Raw genomic sequence first — 24,880 nt, 5'->3', positions numbered from 1 at the left:
GGTATTGGTGAGCCTGCCCCTTCTCCTCCACACCCCTTCCAGGCAGAGCTGCCACCCTGACCCCATTCCTGATACCACCTCAGGAAAGTAACACCGAGGTGCAGCTTCTGGGGAAGGATGTGGGCGAGTAAGGATCTCGTCCCTGGTCCAGTCGGCTGTGGCCCAGCTGTGACTGCCTAGGTGTCTGCCCCAGGTCCAGCCCTGGCCAGAACTGGACTGTGAGGCCCTTCAGCGTCTCCCGTCCGGGACCTGTGGCCGCTGATGGCGCCCCCAAACACCTGCGGCCATCCTGCCCTCAGAAGCTGCCGCATCCGAAGGGCTCACAGGAGGACCGTGGGGAAGGAGGAGTTCTGGGCACTGTGGCCAAACAGACGTGTGAGGCATCATCCTGCAGCTCACACACACGTTACCTAAGGCAGCCACAAAAATACCCCCAAATTTAGTAAGAAATGTGAACTGCTTATACAAATGATGTCATAATCTGAAGAAAATAAAAAGAGCATTCAGATAAATAGAAAAACGTATGGTCTTGGTCTTGTCTAGGAAGGGTCAATATTAAAAACAGGATTCTTCCAGGGGCCCCTGGGTGGCTTGGTCGGTGAAGCTGCCTTCAGCTGGGGTCATGATCGCGGGGTCCTGGGATCGAGCCCCTTGTGGGGCTCCCTGCTCCGCGGGGAGCCTGCCTCTCTCTCTCCCTCCGCTCCTCCCCCTGCTCGTGCTCTCTCTCTCTCTCAAATAAATAAAATCTTTTTAAAAAATGTGAGTCTTTCTAAAGTGAAACTCTAAAAACAAAACCCTGTGGTGGCTCAGGACAAAAATAAACAGATGTTTGAGGAAAGAGATTTCAGAAGGAAAACAACACGCTGAGCTGTGGATTCCTCCAGAAGCAGAAATAGTACGTGAGTCGAGAATTTACAATTAGTCTTACATTTTAAAACTTTAAAATTTTCTAAAACAGATAAATTATAATTAGATTGTTAGACAAAAGAGAACAAGACAATAACAAAGAACCAAGCAACAACCTTGGATGAGAAAAAGAAGGAGACAGAGAGCAGCCCAGGTGTGCTGAGGGGTGAGGCAGCCATTGATAAGAGTGAGATATTGGGGCACGTGCGTGGCTGAGTCAGGTAAGCGTCTGCCTTCGGCTCAGGTCATGATCTCTGGTCCTGAGATCGAGTCCCGCATCGGGCTCCCTGCTCAGCAGGAAGTCTGCTTCTCCCTCTCCCTCTGCTGCTCCCCCTGCTTGTGCGCTCTCTCTGGACAATAACTAAATAAAATCTTTAAAAAAAAGTGAGATATTGTCCACTTACCAGAGATGCACCTAACACCTGCGGACACACAGCAGCTGAAAGGAAAAGTCTGGAAAAGGATCAAGAATATTTTAACCAAAGGGAGTTGGTGTACTGATATCAGACAAAATAGACTCTGAAATAAATTGGATGATCGAAGTGCAGAGGGTCACTAATGATAAAGTCTCAACTTACCAAGAAGATAGATCAATTTAGAATCTGAAGACATCTAATAAAATCACTCCCAAATATACGGTCAAGGATTGCTAGAACTGCAGGGTAATCGACAAGCCCCCATCATAGTGAGGGATTCCGACCCACTCAGTTATCGACAGCTCGAGCTGATCAAAATCGGCAAGTACAGAAGAGGGCACGCTTCCCCACTGACCACCTTGCATGAGGGGCACCGTCAGGGAACACACGTACATCTCAGGACGCTGGAGGCATTCACAAGAGTGGGTCCATTCAGAGATGGGGGACCCAGGCGATGAATGAAGCTAGAGTGGGGTCACCAGCTGGTAAATACAGGCTTGGGGAGCATAAGAACACGGTGCTGACCAGTGTTTTCAGCTCGATAGGAAATCACAACTGAAACCCCAAATTCCAGGAACCCAAAGAACGAAAATGAAAGCCCACACATCATGTGATGCAGCAGAAGCTGTGATCTGAGGAAATGGAGGGGATAGGAAATCCTACAGAGAGGGAGGAAGGGGGAAATGAAGGAGCCGAGCGCCTGTCCGCAGACCGGATCCCAGGATTGTATGAAAATGGGAAGGATACACACATGGGTTATGTGTGAGTGTTTGTACACACAGAATATTTCCAGAAAGTTAGGAGGACGTGTCCACAGCATCGCCTCTGGAGAATGAAGCAGGGGTCGCCATGAGACACACCAGCTCCTTTCATTGTTCCTTCCTGGAACATTTGAGTGGTTTTGTAAGGTTTCTGTACTACTTCCAAAATAAACAAACTTGGGGCTCCTGGATGGCTCAGTCGTTAAGCGTCCGCCTTCGGCTCAGGTCATGGTCCCGGGGTCCTGGGATCGAGCCCCGCATCGGGCTCCCTGCTCCGCGGGAAGCCTGCTTCTCCCTCTCCCACTCCCCCTGCTTGTGTTCCCTCTCTCGCTGTGTCTCTCTGTCAAATAAATAAATAAAATCTAAAACAAACAAACAAACAAACTTATTTCACTTTCAAGATACCTAAGTGCTTTACCTGGGTACACATTTACATCAAACTCCCCAGGGCGTCTGGTTGCATGGGGACAAAAGAGTCTCAGCCCTCAGCTGACGCTCAAGGTCCCGCACCGCGTGGGGCCCTCCTACCCTCCCTCCTGAACAGCCCCATGCCTCAGGGACTTGGCAGTCACCAGCCGCTGCCCAGGAGCCCCTGCTGAGTTGAGGGACCCTGGGCAATGCCGGCTGTGATGGGAAGGAAAGGCCGACTTGGGAGGTGGCCTCAGGGACGAGCCCCTCCTTCAGGTCCAGGGCCAGTGCCGGGGGGTGGGGGGGGGCAGGCACAGAGGCCTAGGGCAGGTGGCATTTAGGTCCCAGGCTGGGTGATCATTTGTGGGGCCTCCCTCAAGAGCTTCGTTGGCCTCTGGGTGGGGGCAGGGGCTTCTGGCCTCTGTACCCCTCCATGGAGGTGCCATCTTCCTGTGAGGATGACCAGCTCTGAGCTTTCTCTGCCCACCAGACAAAGGTTAGTCCTTTGGAACATCTCCCTGCCCTGGGTGTGAGCTCACAGGACTGTCTGCAGGCCAGATCCACACACCAGCCCCTCCGCGAGGAGGAAGCTGAAGCTTGCAGAGTTTAAACGGGTTGGTCAGTGGGGAGTGGCAAGGAGTGGAGGAAGGGCGGGTGACCGCCTCTGGGTCTGTATTAACTGGAGCTGGGCCCAGGCTGGCTAGCCTTGGAAAGCTGGGCCAGGGTCCAGGACAGCACAAGGAACAAACACTTGGACACCAGCAAAGCTTCCACACCGGTCTCCGTCAAAGACTTAAGGAGAAACTTTCACCTTAGTGATTTTTATAATAACCACCAAAACCATGTGTATGTGAGAAATGAACAAATCCCCACTTCCAAACTTCTCTTCGGGACTGACCTCACACAGGTGCACCCCTGGGACACCTGACCTCGTCCAGGATGTGTCTCCCCACCCGCCGCAGGACCCTCAGTGGGGAGAAGCTGGGAGGAGGGCCTCGTTCTGGCCAAGAGTTAACCAAAAGCAGTTTGACCTTTTAACTGTGTGCCCCCCCCCCCCGCTCCTACTCACTCCTGCCAGCAGCCCCCCTGCTCCCCCCGCCCCCGACTACCTCCAGGTGTAGTCTGGACCCCACTTGCTTTTGAGACAACTCTCAGGCTTCACACGCTCCTGTGCATTCTCAGCGGGCACAGCTGGCTCTGCGTGTGCGTGCGTGCGGTGCGCACAGGCGAGGACCCGCGGGCTCCCCTGGTCCATGCAGGGAAGCGAACCCACCCACCCCAAAGGAGCATCTGGTCAGCTTTCCTGGAAAAACGCCCCCCCGCCCCGGCTGTTTTGCTGTTTTCCTGTTTTCTAATGAAGCGCTTTTAAATAAAGATATAATAAAGAACTACCAAGAAAGTCGTAAACCTTTTCTGTGAATTCAGGGCAGTTCCCAAGACTCGAGTGACTTCCCCGAACTCGGGGTTTCCCTCCTGTATCTAGGACCTGGGTGCGTATCCGGGATCCTCCTTCCCGCAGCCTCCTCCCCTGGCTCCGCCCTCACCGAGCGCCCGACTCTCCTCTCCGGCCCGCGCGCAAAGACCGGCGGCAGCAGCCAGTGGCCCGGGGCAGAGGCGCGCGCGGGGAGCCGGGGCGCAGGTGAGGGCGCGCGCGCAGGGAGTGGGCACGCAGGAAAGGGGCGCACGAGCCGGGCACGTGGCGGGGGCGTCCCGCGGTCGAAGGGCTCCGGGTACTGGGGATGGAGACCCCGGAGCGCTGGGCTGACCCTCCCCCGCAGACGTGCGGCCCGGAGTGCCCCGCCAGGGTCCGTGGGCCAGGGAGCAGGGGGCAAAGGGTGCGCGCCGTGGGGGGGAGGAGAAGGGACGGAGGCCGCCAGTCGCACCGGGGACCTGCCTCTCCGCTGCGGACACACAGGCTCGGCTCTTGAGAGGGCAGGGAGGTCGCATCCCGGGCTCCCGCAGACCCACACTTACACGCGTGTGCACTCACATTCGCGGACTCACACACCCATGATGCACACACACTCACTCACACACACCGGTAAAAGAGAAATGAGCCGCCTGAGGCTTCCCCGACCCGGGAAGGGGTCCTGCGCCTGGAAAGCCGGGAGAGGAGCCAGTTTCCCCAGAGTGAATTTTTTAGCGGCCCCTTTCCATGCTCCCCTTCACATTTGGTTTGGCAGCAATCTCTAAATTCAATGCATCACCCACTGCTGTTTAATGATCTGCGGCATGGAAACCACTTGCCAGGCCTGTGGGTAGAGGAGTCAGAGCCCCTGGGAGGCCCTCCTGGCCCTGGGTTGTGACAGTGAGGGTGGGCGGCAGATGTGCTTTTGGCCCCACGGTCCAGGGGAGGTGGCTCCGGGGCTGGTAGTGGGGAAGAGGGTTCTCAGAGCAGGAGGCTGGTGAGCCCAGCGGGAGGCTGCCAGGCGGAGGGGTGATGGAAGTGTTTCCCCGCCCAGGCCCCAGGCCTAGAGGACTTTACTGCCCAGCTGGAGACCCCTCCCGGCCCCAGCAGCAGGGGGGGTTCCCTCCACCCCAGCTCAGGTTGGGGCTCCACAGCCTTTGCAGGCTGCAGCTGTCTCCCAGAGCGGTTGGTCACCTCCCACACAGCCAGCTCAGCCTCCTGCCCTGGATTTCCATGTAAACTCTGAAGCCCCTGCCGCAGGGGAGAAAGTGGTACCAGCCCCTCTTCGGTGCTGTGGGAGTGGAGGACCCCTACGCACCCCCGGGCCACTCCCTCAGTTTTCCCTTTTCCCAGACTGGGACAAGTTCCCGGCAGCAACACGCACTTTCCAGATCGTGTCACTGACTCCCAAGTGTGAGTAGCTCCAGCACCCATGAGTCATCCTTGGTCGGGGACCCACAAACGCCGGCTGTGTCATTCCCATCCTGGTAGGCAGACGCCGGTCCTGGGGTGATAATCGGAGAGAAACCCGCACCGTCGTGTTCATTTTGCCCTCCAGCTTGCGCCCCACGTTCGGCCCCCCTGCTCCACACAAGCTTCTGTCTTCTTGCCTGTCCCTTTCCCCGTCATGTCCTGGTCCCCCTCCCTCTGGTTGTTCTCTCCTTTGCTGTGTTGGCGGCAACATTCTTCATACGTATGTCCCCAGTATTGCACGGAACATGTAGTACAAGTCTGATACTCAAATGTAACTGGGTGTCTGTATTGTGCCTGGCAAGCCCAGGGAGGAGCCTGTTTCACCAGAGTGAATTTTCTCCTAGTAAATTCCCCAAACCACCTGACTCCTGGGCTTGGTTAATCTTGAATCCAATGCTGAGCAACAGCCGGGGGTTGGGTCAGCCAGGGCCTGGGGGCAGATGGACACAGCCACCACTGGGCAGGAAGAGCTTGGCTCAGTACCGTCAGGGGCCTCCAGGACCCAGTCACTGAGGTCTGGAGGCCCAGCTGGCCTCCCCAGCAATGAGTTTTGCTGTCCAGGGGTCCAGGTCTCATGCTGTGTAAGGGTTAATATCCAGAGATGGCCAGGACTGGGCTCTGTTCGTCACAGACAAATGAACGGGCAGAGCCAGCACACCAAGGGGCAGGAGTTAGACCTCTGCTGCCTTTGGCTCTGTGCCCAGAGAGTGGCCGCCTGTGACTCAGGGCTGAAAGAGCAAAGTCCCTGGAATCACATCCAAACTGGACTCAGACTACCTCCCCACCTCCCAGTAAAAATAGGATTCCCCAGAGCTGAGAGCAGGAGTGCCGGGAGAGGTAGAACAGTGCCGTGAGCAGTGAGGGGAAAGCCCGTCTGGCTCCCTGCCCTGCCCTCTGATCTCTGGACTATTCCAAGGGGAGCCAGCTGAGCTGGAGACTGTCCTCACAGATAAGCCTGGGGTTCAGCATTGGCATCCATGCCACGGGCCCAGCTGAGATCTATGCCCTGATCCAAAGGGAGGACCCCTAGTCAATAATAAAAGCCAGGTGGAGCCCAGGAGAGCTGTGGGATCCCAGAAGGGCTCAGGGTGGCAGGTTGTGCAAGAGGATGTTGGAAGCTTCCCAATCTCTAGTCCAGATCCCCATCTCTAGTCCAGATCCCCATCTCTAGTCTGGATCCTCCATCTCTAGACTGGATCCCCCATCTCTAACCCTAGTCCTGATCCCCCATCTCTAGTCCAGGTCCCCAATCTCTAACTCTAGTTAAGATCCTCCATCTCTAGTCCAGATCCCCCATCTCTAACTCTAGTCCAGATCCCTCATCTCTAACTCTAGTTCCAGATCCTCCATCTCTAGTCTGGATCCCCATCTCTAGTCCAGTTCTTTTTGTTTTTAACTTTTTTTTTAATAGTCTCCACACCCAGTGTGGGACTTGAACTCACAGCCCTGAGATCGAGTTGCATGCTCTACTGACTTCCACCCAGTGCCACAGGGACTGTGATGGAGGATGTGACACCACCCCAAGGTGGACACAGTTTAGAGGGGAAAAGGGGAGCATCTCAGTTATCCCCTTATCCTAAGTCTGGAACCAGGGGATTTCACAAAGAGGCAGAACCTCTCCCAACACAAGGAGAGTGTGAAGAGTGACCCATAGATGCCTGTGAGTGAGGGGAGGGCCATCCAGAGCCTGGGAGGAAGGTTTCGGTGGGGGAGGACTTTGGGCAGTGGGAAGAGAAGCTGGAGTCCCAGCCAGTGCCCATCTTGGAGCCCGTGCCCTCAGTGAGCACAAACTCCAGCCTCCCTTGGAGGACATGGCGGAAGACGAGACAGATCCAGGGACCACGGGAGGATGCCGGTGGTGGTAGGGAGTCCATGACACTTCCTGGCTTGTCTTGTAGCCAGTTCATTGCACATTAGAAAAACATATAAATAGCACATCTAACGATCACTACAGATGTGTATTTCTTAAGGTGAGGCCAGAGTAGATAATAAGATTTTAAAAATTAGTCAATGTAAAATAATTGTTAGGATTGGGGGATACATGGTGTATTAGAAACTGCAGAGGCTGGGAGCGGGTGGGGCGGGGAGGCTGATGAGGCCTGGAAGGCTGGCGGGGCCGGCCCCGGCTGGTATGCTTCCCTCAGCAGGCAGACGAAATACCTGAGAGCAGAGGGTGACCGGGCCAGGACTGCCTGGGGCTCGGGGCACCCTGCACCCCATCTCCTCCAGGGGCCATGCCCTGGTTGCAGAAGGTCAGCATCTCCCACACCCAGCTGCCTCAGGTGACAGAGCGAGGCTGCCTGCTTTTCACTTTCCTTTTGCTCGTCAACACACACACACCCTCTCAAAGTCCAGGGAGGGCAGGTCACCTTCGCTGAGGTGACCAACTCTCCATGTCGCCTGGTCCAAGTGAGGACCAGAAGGGAACCCTGGGCAGGGAGGCCGCTCAGGTCCACAGAGACTGATCACCTGCTGCATGCAGAGCATGTCTGCGGGCCTGAGGGGATCACAGAGAGGGTGCGTGTGCTCATGTGCGCCTGTGTGTGTGTGGGGGGGGGGGCGGCTGTGTCTCAGGGGGCCGGGGAGCCTGCGTGGGATCACAGAAGACCCCACAGAGACGGCCCTGGCTCTGCGTGGAGTGAGGCCCTGGTGCAGGATTGTGAAACAGCCCGTTCATTTGTTTATTCTCGGTCAACATCCCCACAGTTTACTTGGAGCTCGAAACATGCCCCTAAGTTTACTGAGAAGGATAAATACCCGGCAATGGTCAGGACAATGGCGTGATGAGGGAGGTTTTGAGGGGAAGGGCCTCGTTCCGAGTACTGCAGACCCGTGGGTATCTCCTGCCTTTCCTGCTAAGTCCTGAGGTCGCGCCTGACACCTGGGGTGGAAATACACGCATGTCTGGACGGAGGGCGCAGAGGCACGTCCGCTGGGCATTCAGTGCACACCAGGCCACCAACGGGAGACTCACTCAGCGCCCAGGACGAGGGGCTGGCCGCCCCGGTGGCCGTCTGCTTCTGGTTCCCGTGTGAATCCTGCACGCTGCGCTGGGGACTCCCGCCCGCTAGCTCGGGTGTGCCTTCGCCTATCCGAGCAGGGCTGGAGCCTGGTCAGCCAGCCTCCCCTGGAGTGTGCTCTCTCACCTCCAGCCAGAGGAGAGCTTGGCCTGCCTCCTTCCACCCCCAAGACGGGGGGACCCCGACCCACGTTGGAGCGCCAGGGAAGCACACCCGAGGCTGTGCTGAGGTTGGCCCAGGGCAGCAGAGAACAGACAGGTGCACCGAGGACCAAGAGGGGACCACCGGGGGGACGCCCTGGCCCCCATCACAGGAGGCGGACGCTGGGGAGCTCAGGGAAGGCTTGAGGCAACTGCAAAGGCCCCTGCAGACTGTTCTCGAAGCTGGAGACCAGAAACCCCACGGGTCCTGCCTAGGGCCTCCTCTACGGCCCGGCCGGAGGCGAGACGCCAGAGACAGGGCTGGTGCTCGGCCCGCACCGCGACCCGCGGCTCCGTGGTAGCCCTGCGCACGGCCCGGCTTGGGGGTAGGGCAGTGCCCACGCAGATCTCTCCCTCAGGCTGACGCGGAGGGCTCTGGCCACCGGCCTGGGAGAGGCCGCTGGGATCAGCAAGGATGCCTGTGGGCCACTGGGCACCGTTTTGAGAGGATTTGTGTAAGGGGGGCTGAAAGAAAGGAAGAAAAAATGTGTGTCTTCCAATTCAAGAGAAGTTATTTTGTAATAATGCTTGGGGAAAACTGAGCAAATCTTACCTGAGGGGCCAGGAAAAGCCCCAGCACAGGGAGTTTTGATTCCTCTTTCTAGAACCTTCCATCCACGTAAGCAGCATTTAATGAACTGTTTGTGCCTGATCTTGGCGATTGCTGACAGGCATCGAAACCAACAAGGATGCCAGTGGATCGCATCCAGCTGTGAAATCTCTGCGTCTTTCATGTTACTCAGAGCAGGTTCATTCGGGCGGGATCCGGGCAGCCGCCCCTCTCCAGTCATCAGCAAATTCTGGTTCTAAGAAGAAAATTGATTTCAGTTATGTTAAAACATTCTCATGGAGAAACAAACCTGTAAAGAAAGATAAACAGAGCAGAGGAGAGAACCTGCCTTCCCAGGGTGAACACAGCTGACAAAGCGACTGGAAACTTTGGGGTTGGCAGCGTCCTGGGCGAGTCGCCCACGGGCAGAGAGGTGGAATGGAGGGGATGGTGTGTGCCACTCTCGGGATGCCTTGGGCACAGCCCACTTTCTTGGAAGAAAGCAGCGTTGGACCCTGTCACGCGACCCTTGCAAAATGGCTTTGAGGTGATTCATGATTCGAATGTGGAAATCCAGTTTGGCAGCCCGTGGATTCCCCACGGACTGGGAGGCTTCTGCAAAAGGGCACCTCAAACAACAAACAAATAACACTTAAACGAAACCTTGAAGCTTTCAAGGACAACACAGGATGACATAAACACGTAGGGTCTTGTTATTCCAGAAACGATCCAAGGAGAAATGACGGAGTAGGAGCACGTTGAGGATAACAGTTTGTTTCTCTAAAACCTAAGTCTCACAAACCCGTAAGGAGAAGACAGACAACCCGAGAAAAGTAGGCGGAGTTTGCAAAGGCCGCGGCAACATGGACACCCAAAGGGCGGGGGGCCAGGGTGAGATGGACGTCCCGAGGCACCAGGCCCTGTCAGGGCCACAGAGACAGGCCTGGGGGGAGGGCGGCGCTGGGGGGCGGCCCTCACCAGGGTGCGGGCCCCCGGGGAGTGGGGCTTTAGGCCTCCCCCAAAGGGCGCAGCAAGGTGAGACCCAGATGCGGAGTAAGGTAACCCGGCCCTGAAGGCTCCCTCCACGCCCGGGGCCTGCGCGTGATTGTCTGGGTCCGGAGACAGCTGGAGTCACTGGGTCACTGGGTGCTGCAGGCTCAGGGGCAGGGGGTCGTGTGCGTGTCCTCGGCGGCCGTGACAAAGGACCACAACCTGGGGGTTCAAAACAACAGATGTTTCTTTTCTTTTACTTTTTAAAAAGATTTTACTTATTTATTTGACAGAGAGATAGAGAGAGAGAGAGCACAAGTAGGCAGAGAGGCAGGCAGAGGGAGCGGGAGAAGCAGGCTTCCCGCCGAGCAGGGAGCCCGATGCGGGGCTCGATCCCGGGACCCTGGGATCACGGCCTGAGCCGAAGGCAGACGCTTAACCGACTGAGCCACCCAGGAGCCCAGATGTTTGTTTTCTCACAGTGGTGGAGACCAGGAGCCCAAAATCAAGGTGTGGGCGGGGCCGCGCGCCCTCCAAGGCTCTAAGAGAGGACCCTTGTGTCTTCCAGCTTCTGGGGGCCACACCCCGGTCTCTGTCCCCGCGGTCGGGCGGCGTTCTCCCGGTGTGTCTCTGTCTCTGTCCAGATGTCCCTCTTCCTCTAAGGACACTAGTCATGTTGGAGTCAGAGCCCACCCTCCTCCCATACGCTTGTCCTAGTAATTAGGGATGCGAAGACCCTCTCTCCAAACGAGGTCCCGTTTGCAGGCTGTGGGCGGGCGTGTCTTCTGGGGGCCGCCATTCACCCCATACACACGGTACGGAGGGAGAGGGAGGGGGGGTTGGGGCAGGGTGTCTGTGATAAGGGTCTCCTCAAACGGGCTTCCTGTCTGGGCACAGGGAGACCCGTGAGAGCCGGGCGCAGAGCCTACTTCAGAAACATGAAAGGGGGAAGAAAAGTCACGCAGAGGAAGTGCGGAGACAGCAGCACCAGCCCCCACCCCAGGCCCTCCTGGGATGTGGCCGCGCCTGGTGAGGCCCGTGTGACTCAGCTCCCGGGGCAGTTACACCCCACTGTCCTGGGGCTGGGCCTGGCGAGATTGCAAAGGGAGGCCCATCTACCAGAAACAGCCCCTGTAGCCTGCTACACCACCAGACACTACTGAATCAGGGGCGCCTGGGGGGCTTAGTCAGTTTAGCGACTGACCCTGGGTTTCGGCCTAGGTCATGACCTCGGGGTCGTGGGATCGAGCCCTGAATGTGGCTCCACGCTCAGCAGTCTGCTTCTCTCTCTCTCTCTCCTTCTCCCTCTGCCCCTCCCCCTGCTCATGCGCTCTCACTCTCTCTCTCTCTTTCTCAAATAAATAAAATCTTTTATTTTTTTATTATTTTTTTAAGATTTTATTTATTTATCCGACAGAGAGACAGCTAGAGAGGGAACACAAGCAGGGGGAGTGGGAGAGGGAGAAGCAGGCTTCCCACGGAGCAGGGAGCCCGATGCGGGGCTCGATCCCAGGACCCTGGGACCACGACCTGAGCGGAAGGCAGACGCTTAACGACTGAGCCACCCAGGCGCCCCATAAATAAAATCTTTTAAAGAAAAGAAAAGAAAAGAAACTGCTGAATCAAGCTTCTCTGGGTTTTAGGAATGAACAGAGGGGCAAAAGCAATGGAAAGCCAGGGAGTGATTCCCCGGAGGCTTGGGAAGGGGTGTGCCCCGGGTGCATGTCAGGGTCCAGGTCAGAGCTTGGCATGAGCCTCCTGGGCCCCGATCGCTGGCCTGGCCTGCACCAGGGGTAAGAAAGGCACCCGAGGACCGCAGTGAGCAGCTCTGGGCACTGTTACCTTCAACGGATATCCATCCATGGATGGACAGCTGCCTGGCGGGTTGTGTAGCAGCTTCTTCTAACTTGTGAAATTTAGGAACACAGTTACTAGAACATTCCTAAGATGCCAGGCACATACAGCACATTGGCCAAAACCCTTGGTCGCAGGGACTCAGGGTCAGTGTCCTTGGGAGAAGGGCACTTACGCACACAGGGGCCACTCAGCTCGGCACAGGTCCTCGCCCCCTGGGAGCCCAGAGTACCAGGACACCTGCGGGCACACCACACCCTGTATGCAACCCACCCCGGGACCCCAGAGCCCTGTGTGGATTGAGAGGGAAGGAAAGCCTCCATCCATCAGCTGGGCTGTCTGTCAGTCTATCCCTCCTTATCTGTCTCTGGGAAGGACAAGCCAGCTTGGGCCAGGCCTGGGCCTGTGCACCCAGCCTGTGCCCGGGTCCCCTCCCCCCACCCCCCGAGTGTGGCCGCCCACCCAGAGCCCCTGGGGCTGTGCCATTCAGGAAGCCAGGAGCGCAGGAGGTGGTTTGCATTTAACATTCTTGAAACTCTCTTCCCATCCCAGATTAGATGTTTCTTTCAAAAGCTGGATCTAGCCATTTTCCTTTCATGGTGAGGTTGTGCGGAGCAAGGTAGGCCTTCTCTCGCTGCTCCAAGGCCCCTAGATCAGTGGGTTTTCACGTAAGACCCCACCGGGAAACCCACCAGGAACCCCTGGGTTGGCTGATGGGGTCAAGATGGGAGGACAGGCCCGCCTGCTCAGGCCCCCAGGGGTCTTGGGGAGCTCGACACAGCAGCACAGAATGGGGGTGCTCTGTGGCCCTGGTGGGGCTGGGGTCATTCCTGCCGGCGCGACTCCCCTTACTGGGGTCAGGACTGGGCCTGGTCATCGGTGGCCCCAAGTGCCTGGAGGCCATTAAGTCCAAAGTTCCTTGTGCTGCTGGCCCTGGTGCCCCATTCTCCCCAAACAGCTGAATTCAAAACCAAAGGGTCCCGAACCGTATGACATTCTGGAAAAGGCAGAACTATGGAGACACAAGGAAGACCAGGGGTTGCCGGGTGTCGGGGGAAGGGGGTGAGCAGGGGGAGCGCAGGGTTTTGGGACAGCTCTGTGGGGGACATAATGATGGATGCGAGTCATTATGCATTTGTCCAAACTCCCCTTGCGTTTGACACATGAGTGAGCCGTGAAGTATGAGAAGTAGGGACTTCAGGCAATGACCGCGTGTCCACAGATTGTGATGTGTGAGCCACGACAGTGCTCACACGTGCCGACTCTGCACTTTCTGCCCAATTTTTCTGTAAATCTAAAACTGCTCAAAGACAAAGCAAAAAGTCTGTTATTACTTTTCAATCAAAAGGTCAACCAATGGTCTGGCAAGCAATTTTAAAATACTTTTAAATAGGGGCGCCTGGCCGGCTCAGTCGGCGGAACGCGGGACTCTTGGTCTCGGGGTTGTGAGTTCGAGCCCCACACTGGGTGCAGAGTTGATTTAAAAATAAAATCTTAAAAATGAATATATAAAATAAGATACTTTTAAATAGTTTACCCAGAAAAAATGTCACATTTAATGGAGGCCGGGAGGGCCTCGGAAGCCCGCAGTGGGTGCTCGCGTGGGAGGAGACGGAGGGCCCGCTGTGTGAGTGCCCCAGGAGAGGGCTCCTTTTGTGGACAAGAGCCTGTCCCCTGAGGGGGTCCCAAAAGGCAGCAGGGGCCCCCCAGCCGAGGAAAGTGCGAGGGCGGGGAGGTCTGGGGATGGTGTCAGATCCCAAGTGGGCAGGACCCGTGTCCACGGGAGCACTGTTCGGGCCAGTTTTGCACATTTTGTTACGATCCTGATGCTGTCAGCAGGTCTCTCTCCCAGCGGCTTCCTCCTGCCTTGTCCGTGCTTCTTGTCTGTCGTCAGCGGCCAGCACCGTGCGCGTTCTAAAGGTACAGAGAAGGTGCAGCAGAAGAGCCGGGGCGGGGGCTCTGGCGTCCGGGCACCGCTGGTCAGGGAGGAGCTCAGGACTGCTGCCCGCCCCTGGCCAGGCTGCAGCCCGGGAGACCTCTGACCCTGCGGCTTTCCTTCCTCCAGAGAGGGTCCCAAGAGCCGATGAAGAGGACGCGGGACCCCTGAGGCCTCCTGTCCCGCTGGCCATGCTCACCTCGACATTCCCCCTCTCGGTGCCCCAGATGCTCCGGACCATCCTCCTGACCGCCTCCCTGAGTGCTCAGAATGGAAGTAAGTCTCCGGATCCCACCCTGTCTGCTGGGGGGCCCGGCGAGGGGGGGGGGAGGGCGAGGCAGGGGTGGGAGGAGCAGATTCACGTCAGGCCCAGGCGGTGTCCATGGCCCTGGGGAGAGGGGCTGGCCCAGCACCCCTGGGCCATGATGGCATGAGCCAAGTTCCGCCATGGATGGCAGACGGGGATACCCGCTCCAGCACCCAGTGATGACCGTCAGAACATGGGGGTGGCCAAGAGCGTGTCCAGGTTCCAAGGGAAAGAGGGTCCTGGCCAGTCAGTGACAAGTGCTACGGCCGGAGGAGGAGCAGCAGGACCAGCCTGAGGGTTCGTCTCCGCTCTGGTCCCGGATCCCTCCTTGGGCCAGCAGCTCCCGTATCCCCTGGGAGCTTGTTAGAAATGCAGACTCTCGGGACACGCTCGGCCCCGCAGAATCAGGACCAGTCCACGCGCACGGCTCCAGGTCAGGGCAGTGCAGTGGAACCACCTGAGGGGCTCCTCAAACGTGCTGGTCCCCAGGCGCACTCCAAACCGGTGGAAGAGAATCACAGGCAGAGGGAGCTTCTGTAACTACTCCAGCAGTTCCCGGGTGCGGTCAGGGTGGGGCACCCCCAGGCCGGATCCCAGCACATCTGGGCAGGAAACCCGTGAGCCGCAGAGGCCCCTCGTCCTGGAGCCCTGCTCCCGGGCATTGGACAGATGAGGGCAAGTCCTGCCCGGCCCTCCGGTGTTCCAGCCCTCTGCCGGGCTCTGACAGCCCCGAGTCAGCCTCCCACGTGGGCGTGATGACAGCTCCTGCAACCAGGGTGGAGGGCTCTGTCCCGGCCTGGGGTCCCCCACCCAGCGGCCCCTCTATAGGTGGAGTGGGGTTGCTTTAGAGTTGTTTGAATTTTTATGACAGGTGTGTGTTTATGTAGCACTTTGACAATTTTGTAAAGATGCAGAGAAGGCATTTTATTTTTTTTATTTAAATTCAATTAGTTAATATATACTGTATTATTGGTTTCAGAGGTAGAGGTCCGGGATTCATCAGTCTCATATCACACCCAGGGCTCATCACATCACTTGCCCTCCTCAGTGCCCGTCAGCCAGTGACCCTATGCCCCCTCCGCTCCCCGCCAGCCACCCTCAGTCTGCCTCCTGTGCTTGAGAGTCTCCTATGGTGTGTCTCCCTCTCTGGTTTCATCGTGTTTTATTTTTTCCTCTCTTCCCCTATGTTCCTGTTTTGTTTCTTAAATTTCACATATGAGTGAGATCATATGATTGTCTTTCTCTGATTGACTTACTTCACTCAGCATAATACCTTCCGGTTCCATCCGCATCATTGCAACTGGCACGATTTCATTCTCTCTGATGGCTGAATAGTATTCCATCGTCTACACAGACCACCTCGGCAGAGAAGCCATTTTATTTTACTTTATTTTTATTTTTTTAAGATTTTTATTTATTCATTTCAGACACAGAGATACAGAGAGAGAGAGAGAGAGAGAGAGAGCATGAGCAGGGGGAGAGGCAGAGGGAGAGAGAGAAGCAGGCTCCACACCGAGCCAGGAGCCCGATGTGGGGCTCGATCCCAGGACCCCGGGATCATGACCAGAGCTGAAGGCAGACGCCTAACCATCTGAGCCACCCACGCGCCCCGAGAAGGCATTTTAAATCCCCTCCTCAGAACAAACACTCCAGTGGCTGAGGGGGACAGTGGGGAAGTGGGGAGACTCGGGTCAAGTTCCTGCCACGGACAGGCATGTGGAGGTCTTCCGTCCATGGGGCCTTGACCGGCCCCGCTGTAGCCCCGTTCTGGAACACGGGGAGTTTCCTGCTGGCCCCCACAGCCTCCCTGAATCGAGCTCTCTCTCCACTCTGCTGCCCGCCGACCCGTGCCCACTGGCTGAGCCGCCCTGGCTGGCTGCGCTCACAAGGTACAGGTTGTGACTTCGGCCTGGGAGGAGCCCACTGTGCCCCAACACTCCGGGTTTGCTAGGCCCGTGCCTGCCTTGCAGAACTTCCACCTCAACACGCCCTCTCTCCCGTGGGCATCCAAGGCCCCTGGCACATGGTCACACATGGCACCTGCCACACAGTGTGGACTTGGTGAAATGTGGTGAACAGTGGGCTCACCCAGCACACAGTGTGCCCAGAGCTCGTGCCGCCGTCTGGCACCTGTCCACCTGTGTCCAGTGCCCGGTGGACACTGCTGCAGCAGGACAGGAGGATGGCTGGGCCGGCCAGCTCCCATCGCGGGGGGCGCCGGCTGCCGTGTGCCCGCGCTCCAGGGTCCCCGTCCGTCAGAGTTCGCCCAGATCGTGCAGCGAGGCTGGCAACGGGTGAATTTGCTCCAGGACTCAGGCTCCCAAGATGGTGGGGCTGGTTCCACAGCCGCCAGGCGGGGTGGGGGTCCGTGCTCGTTGCCTCTGACCTTGGCGGTGTCGGTGTCCTGCAGGAGCCGGGGACCTTCCCTGCAGAGCCGGATGTGCACACCTGGCCCAGAACCCCGGGGACGGTGAGGCGGCTGCAGGCCTGGCCGAGACTCAGCAACACTCACGTGAGTGGGCAGAGCATGCACGTGCCTCCTCCTGCCCCAGAATCCACCTGCAAGGGAGGGGCTCCGGGGGAAGTGCCCAGGCACAGTGACAGGCCACACCGGCCGCACGGGGGCGTCCGTGCACGCGCACACACAACCTCCCCACTTTTACTTCTGTGGTGTTTTCCCCCTTGAGGCCCAGGTGCTGATCTGTCTGAGCGATGTGTGTGCTCCACTGTGTTCTCCATATACCCTGAGCCGGGGCCGTGTGCCCCTGGGGACCTTGCCTTGTCACCGTCCCTCCCTTTGCCCCAGGGAGGGTGGTCAGTGAACGTCCTGAGGCCCAGCCATGACCTGTGTGTGACCTGTCCCCTGCACACAGAATGGGACAACCCCATCTGCACCGAAGGAGTGGTTTCTGTGTCCAGAGGGGAGCGTGCTGTGATGGCCTGCAACATCTCCAACCCCTTCCTCAGCGTGGCCATCTACCTGAGCTCCCATGGGAAGAGCTTCGAGCCTGTCTTCAGCATGCGGCCCCCAGGATGCTTCTGCCAGGGAGGGTGGCGGCTCCAGGTTCAGGGAAGCATGGCACAGCTGGTGATCGATGATGTGAACCACACCCAGGCAGGGTGCTACAGGTGGTATCTGCAAGGTCTGCAGAGAAATATCAGAGTCACCACACTGAACGTTTCAGGTGAGGGGTGGCATCTTCATCCCCCCACCCCACCCCGGGTGCTTTCCTATTTGGGAGGGGCGGTGGGGGGGGAGCAGTTCTCTTGCCCCCCCCAGAAGTGCAGAAGTGCTCAGGGCCCCTGGATGGGGCCCAGAGAGGGCAGGCCTGGGTTCCCACAAAGCAGAGTGAAACAAGACAGGCCTCCACTCCTCCAAGGCCTTGTACCAGAAGGGGGCTCGGGCTGGGGGGCTGCCCTGTCCAGCGAGGAGGCTAGGCCCATGCACCTCTCTCCCGTTCCACCCCAAACCTCCTCCCGCTCACTACCTCTGGGGTGGGGTTCCTCCCGCAATCCCAATGCTCCCTGAGGCCCCTGCAGAGCTTGGTCTGCCCCTGAGGGTCCTGCCTTCCTGCCCTCACTCAGAGGCCCCACGATCCCTCGGTTTCTCCAGCCAGCCCCAAGCTGGCCCCGCGCTGGCCCTGCTGCCCCAGGCTTGCCCTGGACCTTGTCCACCTGAAGAGCACAGTGGTTCCCCCAGACCAGGGCCTCCCCTCTGACCAGTCCACACCCATCCCCCTACCGCCTGCCGACCCCTCAGGTGAGTAGCTCCTCACTTTCCCTCCACTTGGAGTAGTGCTCCCTGTCCCCGCACCCTCTCCAGGACACTGCTCAAACCCACAGGCACCACACCCCCCACCCAGTTCCTGAGCTGTGGGGTGGCTGAGAACGGTGCCCCCAGCCTGGCCAGGCCTGGGGAAGGGACCCAGCGAGCCCTCTGTGGACTCCTGGTGCCCTGGTCTCATCTGACACCTGGTCTCACCTGCATCAGGGGCAGAGTCCCAAGACCTGAAGGTGAGAGGAAGCCCGCTCTTCACACAGGCCCGCAGTAGGTGTTTTTACCCTACACCCAGGTACCCCCAGGGAGCCCCCTCAGGTCCCCCCAGGCTGTCCCCATCCTCCATGCCAACACCCCTGTCCTTCCTGCACACTGCCCCCTGCCCCCTGCCCTTGGGGGTGATGTCTCCCTCAAGGGTGCGCTCAAGGCAGGCAGTGATTCCTCGTGAGTGAACAAATGATGTCCGCCCTCCCCCCCTCCCCACAGGCCCAGAGACACCATGCCCACCCAAGGCCGGAGACCAGTTCAGGGTGGCCCCTGTGGTCATCAGCATCATTGCCGGCCTCATTTTCCTGGTGGTCATTGTGTTATCCTGCACCAGAGGCAGAGTTCCCCTGCCCTCCCCCCGCCGGAAGTGCTCAGGGCCCCAGGTATGAGGCCCTGCCCCTCGTCGGTGGGCTGGTGGGGGTGGGGGTCACCCCAGGCCCAGAGAGCACGCGCCCCTCCCTCGGGGGACCCCAGCTGGCTGTGGCAGGTGGCTCCCTTCCAGTCAGGCCCACTGGGTCCCCGGAGCACTCATTTGTCCCAGGACACCCTGGCACAGCACAGAGAGGCTGGACTTCCTGCTCCTTCCAGGACACCTAGGACGTGTGGCCCGGTGGCTGTGTCTGCGTGAGTGTGAGCACACGCGACCTAAGCGCACACAGATTCTAGCGCGGCTCTCATCCCTCCCTCCCTCCTCAGACGAGATGCCTCTGAGCTGGAAGATGGAGGGCCTACGAGGAGGGTGATAAACAGGCCTGAAACCCAGAACCGACTCCCGGAGTCCTGCCCCACTCTGAGGCCACCAGCACCCGTACTCACCCCCCAGGAGTGGAGCCCGGTGTGTCCCACCTCCATCTGGTTGACAGATGCCCAGGAACCACGCAGCGGTGGCAGACAGAAGCAGGCCCCTGTCCCTGCCTGCTGGCACCGGAGACCTGCTCAGCCCTTCAGCCCAAGGAGCGAGCTCTCTGCCCACCCCGGGGGGCGGGGGGGCAGGGGGGAGGACGGAACGCAGGCTGGCAGCCGCTTCTCCTCCAGCCCCCCACCGCCACCCCCACCCCAGGCCAGTGGCTGGCTCCTCCCCACCTCAGCCTTCCGCAGGTGTCTCAGCTCCCCGACTCCCCCCCAGCAGACTCTGTGGTCAAAAATGGGAAAACCTCAGGGGCGCCTGGATGGCTCAGTCAGTGACTCCGTGGTTAAGCATCTACCTTCGGCTCAGGTCATGATCCCAGGGTCCTGGGATTGCGCCCTGCTCAGCGGGGAGTCGGCTTGTCCCTCTCCCTCTGCCTCTCCCCTGGCGTATGCCCTCTCTCTTCCTCCCTCTCTCTCTCTCAAATAAAAAAATAAAAAATCTTAAAAAAATAAAGGAGGGGAGAGGGGATCTCAACTTCCGAAACATTTGATCTCAAAGAACCTCTCCCTTCTCTGCCCCATCAGGACCGGGGGTCTGGGCTTCCAGCCTCAGGTGCAGAAGGCACACACTGCTGTGCCCTTGGAGATGCCCCAGCGTGGGTCTGAAGCTGATCTTGGGCACAATCCTATCTTTGCACTGGGCAAGAACAAGTTTGGGAATCCCTCCAGCCAGCAGTCCTGGAGTCAAGCTGCAGCGGATGGAGGCCTGGGGTGGAGCGCGGCCCGACCCCCACCACGAGCGGGCGCGGTACCAGAGCCCCTCCGGTAGGCAGGCGGACAGGCGGCGCCTGGCAGTCAGGTGTCCACACAACCCCCCCACCCCCGACCTCCCCAGGGCTCCCCTCCCCCACCTGCCCGCCTGCCGGCCCTTCCCGTCCCAAACCTGCTTTGTCAGATGTCTTCATGATCACAGCTGTGTAACTCCATGGAATGGATTCTTACGAGGGACACAGGCTTTTTCTAAAGTACACGTTCAGGGGATGCATGCGGGGCTCAGTCGGTTGAGCGTTGGACTCCTGATCTCAGCTCAGATCTTCATCTCAGGGTCATGAGTTCAAGTCCCACGTTGGGCTCCACGCTGGACGTGCAGCCTACTTAAAAAACAAATAATAAATAAACTACACGTTCAGTGCTCTGAAAACCCATAACCCGAATCCTAACGAAGAATAAAATAAATCAACCAAGAAATCATCAAATGACCTGAGAAATACACATTTTTTTAAGTGGGGAAAAACATAAAAACCAAAAACAGCTGCTTCCTGTCTTAAAGCCCTAAAAAGGCAGAAGGCGTCGAAAGATGCCGATGGGGGGGGCGGTCCTCCCTCACCGCGCAAAGCGCCAGACTGGAGGCCCTACCTGGTGCCTTGACTTCGGCCTAGGCCTACAGGGAAGTCCCGGGCCTGGGTCTCTGACTGTGTTCATGTCCTCCTTGCTGCTTGTATTTTCGAGGGTTTCTCTAAGGAGATTGAGTCCTGGGGCCTTTCAACGCCCTCCCTCCAGGCCCCGCCCCTGCCTCCAGGGGCCCTCCCCGCCCTCCAGGCCCCGCCCCCATAATGCCGGGGTCCCTGAACTGTAGGCCAGATTTCTGGGCATAAATCAGGTTCAGCAGAAAAATGACCCAGAGGACCCAGGCTATCTGGAGCCTGAACCCACCCCACCCAGGACTCCCCTGGCTTTCTCCTGGTCCTGCCCCCCACCTCGGGCCTGTGGAGACACAGCAGGAGTGGGGGACCGGGACAACTGGTCACCCATTGGGCACTCAGCAGGACAGTGTGGAGGGGGTGAGGACCGCCCCTCCCAGCCTGGCCCTCAGCACCGACCCTTGCCCGTGGCACCGCCTCCAGGAAGCCCTCCTGGAGTGCCTGAGTGCCTGGACCACCAGTCACCGCCTCCCGCCCTTGCATCGTTGCCTGGGGGTTTGGGGGCGGTGCCTGCGAACTGGTGGCACGCAAGTAAGTGCTGCAGACAGGAAGAGTTTCAGCCAGCCGTGAGAGGGGGCCCTGCTTTTCCCTTGTCGCTGCGTCTGTGGTGGGCAGGGTGGTGGTGAGCATGGCCCCAGAGCTCCCATGGCTCCCTGTGCACCTCATACTCGCCTGTATCCTGCTCAGGGCTCTGGCCACCCAAGGTAAGCCCTCCCCATGTCCCCACTGTGCTCCCCCAAAGTGGGCTCTGTGCCCCCACCTGGGGATGCTCCTTCCTGGGAAGGGGGTGGTCTGGGGATGCTGAGTGTGACCTCCCCACAAAGCAACCCCCCCCCGCCCGTCAGTGACGTCTGGGTGCAGAATCACCATGGCTCTGGTCTTTTTCTTTACTTAAATGTCTGGAGATCCTCTTTTCAATAATTAGCGAGGTTCCCTTGGTTATGCGAGAATGTTGTCCTTTAGTTTGCTTTTTAAAACAGATACAGGGCGCCCGGGTGGCTCAGTTGGTTAAGCGACTGCCTTCGGCTCAGGTCATGATCCTGGAGTCCCGGGATCAAGTCCCACGTCCCACGTCGGGCTCCCTGCTCAGCAGGGAGTCTGCTTCTCTCTCTGACCCTCTTCCCTCTCGTGCTCTCTATCTCTCATTCTCTCTCTCTCAAATAAATAAATAGAATCTTTAAAAAAAAACCAGATACATGTGCAAAGTTCTGCAATAAGATGGAAATATCAGTGCAGTGAGGTGGGGAGACTCAGCAGAAGAAGAAAAAAAAGAAGCTCCAGAATTTAGTTTGCTGAGAAGCTGATGTTTGGATTACATTAAGGAAGGTTCATGGGGACACTGGGGTGGCTCAGTGAGTTAAGCATCTGCCTTCGGCTCAGGTCACGGTCCCAGGGTCCTGGGATCAAGCCCCGCATCGGGCTCCCTGCTCAGTGGGGGGCCTGCTTCTCCCTCTGCCTGCCGCTCCCCCTGCTTGTGCTCTCTCTCTCTGACAAATAAAATAAAATACAAAATAAAATAATAATAAAGAAGGTTCATGTTTGCACCAGGAGGCTGGTCCAGCTGGGCCCCGGGTAGGCAGACAGGGACATTTCTGGGTGTCCCTCAGACAAGCATAGATGTGCCCACCGCACAGAGCCACCAGTTCTAGGTGCCTGGAAATGGTGAGGACACTGAGGCAGCCCGCAACGGAAAGCGGGAAGGAGGCAGCACAGCCCCTGCGGCTATCTTGGGCACAGTCTGTTAAGAGAGGGAGAAGGTGTAGGGTGGGGAGAAGTGGTCAGAGCTGCCCAGTGAAGAACAAGCTGCTTTGGGAGGAAGAAGCTGCAGCCTGAACTCCCCCGGGGCCCCGGGGTGGGAAGGGTCACAGGCAGCTGGCCCCCCGCATGGCCCCATCAGCGTTCGCGTACGGCCCCTGGGGTGCGGGTGCCCAGGAGCAGCATCCAGTCAGATGCCTCACTGTGGTGACATGGCCAGATGGGGCTGTCCCAGGGCCCCTCTGTCCCTCCACCATCCCCTGCAGAGAGGAGGGTCCCTGCCCCTCTGGCCAGGCTGTGGTCACAGCAGGGGTCCTTCCTGCAGAGGTGCGGCAGTTCCCCCCCTACACGATTGTCCCCGAGGGGGGCTCCATCAGCATCACCTGCTCCACGAGCGGGCCCCTGTCCGGGGTCTTCCTGAGGCAAAGGTGGCCGAAGCCCACCGGTGTGATTTACTATGAAGACAAGAAGCCGCCCACTGTAGATGAGCGCTTCCGAGGTCGCGTTGCCTTCTCCGGGCTGCAGCACAACCTGACCATCACCCTGAGCCACCTGCAGATGTCTGACACTGGAGCTTATGCCTGCCAGGCGGTCATGGATGACATGGTCTGGGGCCCTGACACCTTGGTGGTGGTGACAGGTAGGGAACGTGCCTACCCTGGGACCCGCTCCACCTACCTGCTGGGCAGGCAGCTCCACCTGCCCTTGTCTGCCCCGAAGTGTCCTCTACACTTGCTTGAGTTGTTCATTCCAGCTTGAGCCCACTGCCTCCAGGAAACCCCCCGGATTGCCCATTCCCCCACTCCAGAGCCCCTCCGTGAACCCCGAAGGCTCTCATGGAATCCACCACCTGCCACGTGCCTCTCCACTCCTCTTCACAGACAAAGTGTCCCAGGAAGCAGACACGTGCCAGAAGTCTCAGCTGATCTCTGCCTTCCCTGTGGTCCTGGCGATGAGCTGCTTCTTCCTTGGGCTGGGGATAGGGGCAGTGTGTGTGCTGAAGAAGACACAGGTCAGTGTGGACCCCCAGATCCCACCTCTGTCCCTATAAGCCAGCTCCTCTAAGAAAGCAGGGAGGGAAGGAGAGGGTTAAGCCCCAGAGAAACCCCAGGACCCACCCATCCCCTCATCAGGGCCCCTGGGAGTTGTGAGGGTTCGGATGGCAGGGTCCAAGGCGGGAGGGAAACCCAGGAACTGGAGCCATGAGCAGGGACGGGCATGAGCCCAGGGGGATGACAGACATTGAGGGGCGAGCAGAGGGTCCAGGGAGACGTTCAGAGAGCGGGGGAGGCCTGTGTGTGAGCCTGTGTGCGCGTCGTGTGCACATGTACGTGTGAGTCGTAGGTGTGCGGTTGGTGTGAGCAGGTGTGAACATGCGTGGGGGGGGTGACAGAGACAGGTGCCAGGAAGTGGTCAGCTCTGCCCTGGTCACTCACTTGCCTTTGCCCAGCTCCACATCCGCTTGAGACAGCCCACCCCCGCCCGGGTCCCTAGGGCAAGGTCCCTTTCATACTTCACCCCCCTGCCACTGCCCCCCAGGCTCTGTTCCCATGCCCATCCTACCCCCCCACCCACCCGCAGCCTGGGGCAGCTTGGGAAGCCTCGGGGCTGCCCAAGGCCGCTTGTGAACTGACTTCATGCGGGCCCTGAGGCCCAGCCGCATTTCAAGTGTGGAATCAAAAAGCTTCCTAAGGGGGTATGCGCTGAAGAAAGAGGGCGCCCCAGAACGAGCTGGGCCCTGTACAAAGGGGACAGGCTTTCTCTTCCAGGTCAAGAGACTGTGCTGCGTGGAGGATAAGAACTCGGCATGTATAGTGTACGAGGACATGTCCTATAAAGGCCAAAACAGGATGTCCACCCCCAACGAGTACCAGTGAGCCCGGCAGGGCCCCCCAGGCCTCCCTCTGCCCACGCGCAGCTCAAAGAGGACCGCCCGACCCAGTGAGGTCACACAGGCAGCTCCCTGCAGTCATCAGGCTCCTGGTGTCCCGGCACCTCCTCCAGGAAGCCTTCCTTGCCCACCTCCTGCCTTCCAGGCTGCCCTCCCTGGGCCCACCAGGGAGGAAGTTTCTGTGTCCTGATGCTTGCTGCCCTTCCCCTCACACAGCAGGAGGGGCTTCTCTCTGGATGGACTCATGGAGGGCACCAGGGACCTGCCACTGGGACCCAGGGCCCGGTGGAGGGACAAGAGGGAGGGGAAGCCCAGTCCCTAACCCAGGCTTGCCAGAAATAAAGTGCTTCTCTTCTCCCCTTTCCGACTCCAGCATCTATTTCTCAGCCAGCTCAGAGCCAAGGAGGGAGAGGGCTTGACTGACCCCCCTCCCCAAATATCTTCCAGGACTTTTGCAGCTGGTGTGATTACGTGTGAGACCACTGAGGAGGGGGAGGAGCAAGGGGGCACTTCAGCACTCCAGGCCCCAGGGGGCCCCTATAGCCCTGGGTGGGCTGCAGAAGGGGCAAATCAACCAGAGTTCGCACCCACCTTCGTCAGGCCCCCCCGCCCTGGTGCACACACTAGCAT

The 24,880-nt window shown here is 58.6% G+C and overlaps 2 protein-coding genes across 5 annotated transcripts; both read left to right on the top strand.

Moving 5' to 3' along the window:
• Positions 1-4,029: 4,029 nt before the first annotated feature.
• On the top strand, positions 4,030-20,071 carry SECTM1 (secreted and transmembrane 1). Of its 4 annotated transcripts, none has more exons than XM_027568407.2 (8): positions 4,068-4,130; positions 13,826-13,906; positions 14,052-14,198; positions 16,640-16,741; positions 17,103-17,414; positions 18,221-18,277; positions 18,609-18,657; positions 18,971-20,071. In XM_027568407.2, exons 3-8 carry the CDS (start codon positions 14,114-14,116, stop codon positions 19,608-19,610), a joined length of 1,245 nt encoding a protein of 414 aa, XP_027424208.2. In that variant the 5' UTR covers positions 4,068-4,130; positions 13,826-13,906; positions 14,052-14,113; the 3' UTR covers positions 19,611-20,071. The 4 variants fall into 4 exon arrangements, with proteins under 4 accessions (XP_027424207.2, XP_027424208.2, XP_027424206.2 ...); XM_027568405.2 differs by lacking the exon at positions 4,068-4,130 and adding an exon at positions 5,298-5,386; XM_027568408.2 differs by lacking the exon at positions 4,068-4,130 and adding an exon at positions 5,298-5,386 and having other exon boundaries at positions 18,494-18,657; positions 18,971-19,128.
• Positions 20,072-21,137: 1,066 nt separating this feature from the next.
• Positions 21,138-24,627, top strand: CD7 (CD7 molecule). The gene is made up of 4 exons (XM_027568410.2): positions 21,138-21,308; positions 22,685-22,999; positions 23,241-23,371; positions 24,129-24,627. Exons 1-4 carry the CDS (start codon positions 21,233-21,235, stop codon positions 24,234-24,236), a joined length of 630 nt encoding a protein of 209 aa, XP_027424211.1. The 5' UTR covers positions 21,138-21,232; the 3' UTR covers positions 24,237-24,627.
• Positions 24,628-24,880: the final 253 nt, after the last annotated feature.

This window comes from Zalophus californianus, chromosome 16 (genome assembly GCF_009762305.2).
Source record: "Zalophus californianus isolate mZalCal1 chromosome 16, mZalCal1.pri.v2, whole genome shotgun sequence".
Taxonomy (NCBI): domain Eukaryota; kingdom Metazoa; phylum Chordata; class Mammalia; order Carnivora; family Otariidae; genus Zalophus; species Zalophus californianus.
The sequence above is the reverse complement of the archived record's forward strand: the minus strand, read 5'-3'. Positions and strand labels throughout refer to the sequence as shown.

Bases quoted from the DNA above. Each gene is read 5' to 3' on its own strand.
- SECTM1 (XM_027568405.2), top strand. From the start codon at position 5,332: ATGAGTCATCCTTGGTCGGGGACCCACAAACGCCGGCTGTGTCATTCC. The intron at 16,742-17,102 runs GTGAGTGGGCAG...CCCTGCACACAG, and splicing joins CGAGACTCAGCAACACTCAC to AATGGGACAACCCCATCTGC. The intron at 18,278-18,608 runs GTAGGTGTTTTT...ATCCTGCACCAG, and splicing joins GCTCTTCACACAGGCCCGCA to AGGCAGAGTTCCCCTGCCCT.
- CD7 (XM_027568410.2), top strand. From the start codon at position 21,233: ATGGCCCCAGAGCTCCCATGGCTCCCTGTGCACCTCATACTCGCCTGT. The intron at 23,000-23,240 runs GTAGGGAACGTG...TCCTCTTCACAG, and splicing joins CACCTTGGTGGTGGTGACAG to ACAAAGTGTCCCAGGAAGCA. The intron at 23,372-24,128 runs GTCAGTGTGGAC...TTTCTCTTCCAG, and splicing joins GTGTGCTGAAGAAGACACAG to GTCAAGAGACTGTGCTGCGT.